The sequence below is a fragment of the Pseudopipra pipra genome, chromosome 21 (assembly GCF_036250125.1).
Source record: "Pseudopipra pipra isolate bDixPip1 chromosome 21, bDixPip1.hap1, whole genome shotgun sequence".
Classification (NCBI taxonomy): domain Eukaryota; kingdom Metazoa; phylum Chordata; class Aves; order Passeriformes; family Pipridae; genus Pseudopipra; species Pseudopipra pipra.
In genome coordinates this window covers 7,575,800-7,583,178 of record NC_087569.1, presented here as the reverse complement: position 1 = coordinate 7,583,178, position 7,379 = coordinate 7,575,800, and the positions used below count along the sequence as shown (strand labels likewise).

At 49.7% G+C, this 7,379-nt stretch overlaps 1 protein-coding gene and 1 long non-coding RNA gene across 3 annotated transcripts in view; one reads left to right on the top strand and one right to left on the bottom strand.

Moving 5' to 3' along the window:
• Positions 1-1,920: 1,920 nt before the first annotated feature.
• Positions 1,921-7,379, bottom strand: part of LOC135425350 (uncharacterized) — a 10,402-nt gene continuing 4,943 nt past the window's right edge. The window contains exons 3-4 of the long non-coding RNA XR_010435558.1: positions 4,942-5,095; positions 1,921-4,047 (exon numbers count right to left, since the gene is read on the bottom strand). This is a non-coding gene — a long non-coding RNA (uncharacterized LOC135425350). The remainder of the gene's footprint in view (positions 4,048-4,941; positions 5,096-7,379) is intronic.
• Positions 6,198-7,379, top strand: part of TMIGD1 (transmembrane and immunoglobulin domain containing 1) — a 4,840-nt gene continuing 3,658 nt past the window's right edge. The window contains exons 1-2 of one of the 2 annotated variants that reach the window (XM_064677546.1): positions 6,198-6,720; positions 6,983-7,083. In XM_064677546.1, the coding sequence (XP_064533616.1) occupies positions 7,005-7,083 (79 nt within the window). In that variant the 5' untranslated portion in view covers positions 6,198-6,720; positions 6,983-7,004. The remainder of the gene's footprint in view (positions 6,721-6,982; positions 7,084-7,379) is intronic. The other variant, XM_064677545.1, reaches the window with a different exon arrangement.

Here is a 7,379-nt window from a genome sequence, read left to right as displayed (position 1 = left end):
TTAGCGGTGCGGGAGGGGGAGGAGCCGCCTGGGAGAGGCGGTGGGGGACCAATGAGGGGCGGCGGGAGGGTTGCGTCACTGCAGGGGGTGGGTGGTATCGAGCCCTGCGGCGCCCCCTGGCGGCCCCTGGGCCCGACCCCGCTGCGGGGCTGAACTGGGGTTGGAGCGGGAGCGGGATTGGGAGCGGGATTGGGAGCGGGATTGGGAACGGGATTGGGAACGGGACTGGGAACGGGGCTCAGTCGCGCTCCCTGGAGAGGTGTTTCCGTCCCCCATCCTTGGCTTTCCGCGCTCGCTATTTGCCCTCCCGCAAACCTAAGCGGAGCCGCTGCACGGTGCGGCTGAGATGGATAATAATCCAAGAGCGAGTTGTTGCAAACAGCAGACCCTCGGAGGAGTCACGACAGGCCGCCCCAGCAGCCTCCTCTCCGGAGGATAAAGCCTGGACATAAACCAGAGCCTGGAGTGGAAGGATGGGGTGGCCTTTACCTGGGCACAGTGACAGGCTGCAGGTCAGAGGGCACAAAGTGCAGCTCCTGGGGCCTCCGTCTTCCTGGCGGGAAGTGCATGTGACCAGCCCTGGCCACGCTACCTGCTCAGATCACACTCTGGGGATTAAACACATTTTAACCTGATGTTTGTATGTTGTGTTGCTGTGCTGCGAGCAACTGCAGAACTGTGGGCCTCAGAAGAGATACAAATTGTACTTTTGGGTTGCCTTCATCTAATGCCCTTTGGGAGGCAGGTAAGATGACTGAAAGCAGGACACCTTACTCTGCAAAAATCACCTCACGGTCCATAAAACATTGAAAATGTCCATCTCCAACAGCAGATTCCTGTCAATTCCTGTTTAACTTTGCAGTAGTATCTCGTGAACACATCTGCTTCCCAGCTCTGGCATTTCCTGTTGGAGGCACAAGCTGCAAGTCCAGCACATAAAACTGACGTTCAGGGGAACCATCAGTGGTGTGACTCCTTCACGTCACGGCATTCTGGGATCCTTTGCACAAGAGATCAGATGATGCAAACTCCTGTGTGAGCATCAAAAGGGTCCTGAGGAAAGGGAGAGTAAATTGGCTTATCTTTCTTGGGTCTCATTAGGAGAGGGACAAGCGGGGAACAGGGATTATCCATCAAAAAGATGCCCCAGATCTAATTAAACTGGAAAAGCCAAAAGACCTCGGTCATCAGGATGTTCTTAAGTCAAAGGGAGGAAAGAACATCAAGAGGCAATTTGACTGTCTCAGAAGTGTTCACCGTCACACAGCTTTAAGTCCTCAGTCTACAAACAAATTGCTCTGGATTTACCCAGAGTAACTGAGCTCATTTCCCTTTTTAGCTGATAAAAGCCCCGTTGTCTGGAACTCCAACAGACCAATTGTAAAAGCAGCATGTGGCAAAGGCTGATGAGTCACCCGCTCATTTGCTCAGCAGCCAGTAACAATAAATCCTTCACATTTCCTTGGAGAGCTCTGCCTTCCACATCCCTGAGGGAGCAAATCCTCAGGTTAGGGATCGATCTGCAAGAAGTCACCTCCTCCTGCTCTTCCTCCTTCTCCTCCTTCTCCTCCTCATCTCTGCCCTGTGCCAGTGCTTGCCGTGAGCTTCAGCCCTGGCACTCAACAAGGTGGTTACTCAGGAGCTGTGGCTTTTGCCTCATGACACTCTGCAGTGATTGCAACCTTGGAACAGGAATGCATTTTCATCCTGAAGGTTGGCTGCAAATGGTTTCCCATGAACTGGAAAGATGGAGCAGCTCAACCTTTGCAGACTCCTCTCAGAGGGAATGAAGGGTGATGCCACAGCAGGGAAGTTAAAACTGCTAATATTGTCTGGCAGCACTTCACAAGATCAAATCAGCACTTGGTTTTCCAGCAGAGCACTTCCAAGAAATCCCACTGGTGATGAAAGTTCCTAGGTAGACAAAAATATCTGACATCCAGGCTGCTCAGCAGCCACAGTGGAATACAGTCTTAAAGAGAAGCAGATCTGGGAATACTGCTAGGGAATGTCCTGTGCTGGCCATCAGCATGAAGCAGGAACTAAGTTTAGCATCCTACCTAGTAATTTTTGTTTCCCAGAGGAAACCTTTGAAGCCCAGCCCACCCGTTCCAGAGGTGTGTTTTCTGTCCATAAGACTAACAAAGTCATGGGAACCTGGCAGGTAATCACAGCAATGATACACCCTGACCCCTGGCTGAGGCAGGAGCCCACCTGGAAAATTGGGTCAGTCAGGTAGAAAATGGAGTTTCATGAGTGGATGGCACAAAGCAAAGAATAACAGCATTGATTTCCCTGAGTGCTGCTGGGTGTGAGAGCTCCAGGCTGCCAACCAGGGCTCCCGAGGCGGGAAACTACAAGGGCCAACATTTAGGTGGAATTCCACACAGACAAGTCACTTTTATCTCCTGCAGGGGACCTATATTGCTAATTTAATGCCAAGCTCCTTTCACATTTCCTTTTATTTGAGACCATGTGTCAGGATAGGACAGCAGCAGCCACACTAATGCACTGTCTTTAGTCATGATTGGTGACTGCAGCACCCACCAGTGCTGGATGTGACCCAGAGCAGGTGGGAAAGAGGGGCACCAGTGCTGACTGCAGGTAAGAGAAGCTGTGCCTACTGCAGTGCTTTCTTCTCAGCACAGGAAACATTGGCAAGTGCCTTGATGCTCCTGATTCAAGGTTGGACTTGCCCTCCTGGAATGTGGTTCCATTCCTTGCACTCACTTCAGAAAGGGAGAGTTTAAACTATCCAGGAGCAGTTGTCTGAAATGATGACTGAAGTTCTCCAAGACTAATTTACTCACACTTCTGGAAAAAGTACATGAGTACAGCAATATATATATATATATATCAGTAGAAGCCCAGGATAAGCTTCCTTATTGCATCAGGAGCACAGACTCCACAGGGCACTTCCTACAGCACAGATGAAAAACACCAGTGGAATTACCATCTCAGAGACGCCTCCTCCTCCTCCTCTGAGCCCAGAGGTTTGAGCAGACCTGCCCATGAGCGTGGCTTTAGCCTTCTCCAGGGTTTACTGTCTCTGAGTTTGTGCCAAGGTGTTCACAGGGATCTCGTCCAGTTTCCAGCACTCCCAGGTGACTTTGCTCCCTGCCAGCTCTCGTGGGTGGGTACCCAGCAGGTGGCATTCACATCCAACACTTGTGCTGGAGCCTCACCTTCCTGAAGGCTTCTCTTCCACTGTATTTATCCCAGAATCTGTTTGTTAATTAATTAATGCCTATTTTTCATTTGTATGTTTAATGCCCTCTAAGCAATTTATTTTAAAATTACACAATATTCACTGTTTTGGTGCTTCTTTTGCTATTCTTATTCCTTCCCAAGAATAAAATTCACTTATCATCCCTCTGCATTCAGGGGCACAGTATGTGACCTTTATATAAGGACCATCAGAAAACAGAATGATTAACAAAATCATGAAAAAAATACTTGAGATCAGTCCTTCTCAGCAGTGGGAAATATGTGGGGTATAGGCTGGGAGTCTGGGAAATCAGGGCACATCACAGCTCCATAATTTTTATACTTGGGAAAAATAGGCTTTGTGGGAGGGAACAGGAGTGCTGAGTAAGTTCAAGCAGTGTTCCCTGACAGCCTTGCTTTCCATCCCTGATATCTGGCAAGCGGAGGCAGTGGATTTGGGTGTTACAGTCATCCTCCAACAATGGAAATGTTGCAAAATATGTAGCACCACGTATTAAGAAAGGATTAGGAGTGGGGAACCACAAGGAGTAGGAAGACAGGAGCAGCCTTGGAGCAAGCCTCGGGCACTGTTGCAGAAACGTTTTCTGGAGCGGGATTACAGCCGCGTCACAGGCATTGTTTGCTTGACAAACCAACCCATGGATACGATCCCGGGCTTCCACACATCTGTGCAGATCCTGCCATGCCCCTGATTCCAAGAGCAACCATCAGCCCTCACAACTCTGCTGTATACAAACTGGGCTCTCATCTGCCAGTGAGACTGCGGGGGAATAAGAGTTGTGTCCCTGAAGGCACTGAGGAGATCTGTGCTGGGAGAAACTGCTGGGAAGTTTGAAATCAGAGGTTAAGAGGTTCCACCCAGTGGAGAAGAAATTTCTGCCCAATCTCTATCATGTTCTAAATCTTCTCAGGTTTCTAAGGCTTGGATTACACCCAGGAATAGACTGGTGCTTATTAATTAATTCCCTTTGAGGCTGCTCAGAGTCATATTTGACACCAGTCTTATTCTGGGTTTGTTGGTTCAGCGTTGCCATAAGGATGACAAGCAGGAGCTGGTGTGGTGGATTACTCTGGCTTTAGCTCATGGTCTGTCGGTCTAGTGGTTAGAGTGCCTGACTCTCACCACTGCGACCCGGGTTCAATTCCCGGCCCCCTGGGCAGGTGGAGCTCGTCAGCCTTGGTAGGCAATCCACCTAAGAGAAGGTCACTCTAAACAAACCTACATCCTGGGGACCTCACTGCCACTGTCCAAGCTTTGCTCGGCCCCGGCAGATGAACCTCAGGACTAAAGGGTGGGCTCAGTTCAGCGCACGCTGTGTCTCACCTAAAAAATCCACTGCGCAGGCTGGAAGGGTTAATGACCTTTCCCAAAATCTTCGCTCGCGAAGACTGGCCGTTATATATATATATAGCTCATGGTCTGTCTAATCCAGCCTTGGCAGTGCCTGATCCAAGTGCCTCAAATGTGAGGGTTGGATCCTCTGCTGTGGAGAGTTACAGAGTATCTGCCTCACTGAGGAGGTTCCTCCAGTCCAAGTCATTAGTGGATGCTTTCCATTCTGGAACATGAGGTTTATGTCCCTCCAAAACGTAATGGAAAGGTGGAGAATGCAACCCACAAAACTCTAGACCTCAGTAATTAGACACCCACAAGATAATTACACCCTATATAAAAAGAAAAGTGTAAAAAGTCATTGCGAAAGCAATTCTTACCGGTTCCAAAAAGCTGCCTTTCGGTGCCTTGGGCCAGAAACACCTGGATTTTCTAGTCCCTCTTCCTTCAGCAGATCTCAGAGCCCATTGCAAAAGAGGACACTGCCATTGCACCAGACGAACCCGAGCTCACCTCACTGCCTGTGTCAGGGACCTGCTGGGACAGAATTTTACCCAGGTCCTACTTGATGCTCTGCCCAATGTCATGACAACCCCCCCACAGAACAGCTGACCACCTTTTCCCTTGCTCTCATTTTTAGACTCAAAACGTGCCCCCAAACTCTATGCTTTCCTTCTTTACATCCTCACTTACTCTAATCACATCCTTCTTCTCCCAGAGTGCCACTGCAAGGCACTGATCAGAGGGATCACAGACCTCCCCACAGTCCTGCCTTTGTCTCACATCGTGGCAGGAGCACAGGAGCCATTTCCCAGCCCCTTCCTTTGCATCCCTCCCTATTGCAACTCAGCCTAATTCCAAACCACAAAGATCATTTCACTCTTAGGAAGAGCATTTGGATTGAAGTTTGTACTGCATCATAAGCCAGCATTTTACAGTTAGTAGAATACTACAAGCACAGGACATATAACTTCCTAAAAACGTTGGAAGAAGCTAAATTTATTTCTTAAACTGAGTTTGAGGGTAAAAAGTACACTAAAGGCTGGACACTCATTTCTAAGTTTTCTGAAAGGCAGACTGAGACTGTCTCTTTAAGGAAGTTTTGTACACATTTACTTTTTAACTGAAAATTATTCCCTGTTAAAGGTAAACCAATAAACAGAAAGAGATATATTAAGAAACACTCAGAGGTGCCCCTTGTTTGCAGCAGCCCCACAAATGACTAGTGCTGTGTGGTCCTGTGCTGTGTGTACAGGCAGCCCTGGAGCAGGAGCCCTCCCTGCCCACCTCCGTGCTACAAAGAAAACGCCAAGGACGTGTCCCAGGCTCCTCCTGCTCATGAAATGCACTTTATGGCTCTGATGAGCCATTGCTGATGAGTGATGTGCCCTGTGCCTGCCTGAGAGCAGTGAGAACACACTGCAGGGATTGCAAGGTTCCTGTGCTTTGCAACCACGTCACCGTCATCCTGCCGAGGTGTAAGCAGCATTTTCAGGCAGTTTTCCCCGTAGCCAAGTGCTTCAGTTGTGCCCTGGGCGTGCACAGCCCATGCACAGCTGTCCCAGCAGCAGGGACAGCTGGGACAGACCCCCTCACTCCATGCTGGGGGGGACAAGGGCTTAGCTAAGCACAGGAGCAGCCTGGGGGCACACACTGGTGAGCAGGACAGTGTCTCTGACCTCTCCTCTGCCAACACACAGCTCAAAGTCTGAATCTGTGCATTTTCTTATTTTCCACTCAAAGGAGGACATGGCAACAGCACTTTGGGCAGAGAGGGGCTAATTGGAGTCTACTCCTGCTCTAGGATAACTAGGATAAACTTCCTATGGCTTGAAACAGTGTTGTGAACACCCAGAAAGCTGAGAGGTAAACGTATTATTTTTGGCTGAAAGTCTTTATGGCTGATGCAGGAACTCTCTTGTTAGTTATTCATTGCCTTGGCAAGTCTCATAAAACAGCCAGCAGAGCCCAGCAAGTGCTTTTCTTCAGTGTTCTGGGAGCTCAGAAATCCAGGAATTGAACGAGGCCTTGAACCCATTTTATGGGTTCACTTCTTACCGAACTACCATAAAATATTGAAATTCAGACCCTATAAATAAGGAGGGGAAGGAGCTGTGCATTTCTCAGCAGAATCAGCCTCTCCAGAGACTCTTCCCAAGGTAAGTCTGGTGCTACACGGCCCAGAGATGGGTTCCCCTGACAGATGATTAGGGACAACAAACTCATGTAATGGAGATTAGAGAGATCCAACCCCCTTGAATCTGCTCCTAACTGGAAAATGCCCTGCAACAATCAGCTCAGTTTGTTCCCTGGTGACCCTGTCCCTGCTGTGAGGACTCTCCCCAGGGTGTCTGATGGCAGCAGGGATTAACCCCTGCGAGCCCCAGCAGGGGCAGCAGTGCTGTGACCCTCTCTCCACAGGCACCAGCTGGGCCCCTCCGAGATGGCACAGAGACACAGCCTCCCCATTCCCTACGGAGCACCCGTCCTTGCCATTTCCTTCCTGGCATGTGTAGCCACAGGTAAGCAACAGAAAAAAAATCTCTGGTGGCTTTGTCCAAGCCCTGTCATGCTGACAGCCGAAACTGCCCGGGGCTGGGTGATGTGCCACAGCAGCATCCCAGTTTTGGGGTGTTCTGGAGGTCATGCCCAGAGGACTGTCTGAAAACCAGCCTCTGATTTTGAGAGTAGCAGAGAAGGGAATGGGGGAGTTTCAGCATTTTGCAACAGTATTGTGGCAGCTGCACGGGACTGATGAGGGCACAGTTTCCAAACCTGCTCTAAGCAGTGAGAAGTGGTGATAGCTTTGGCCACCTGG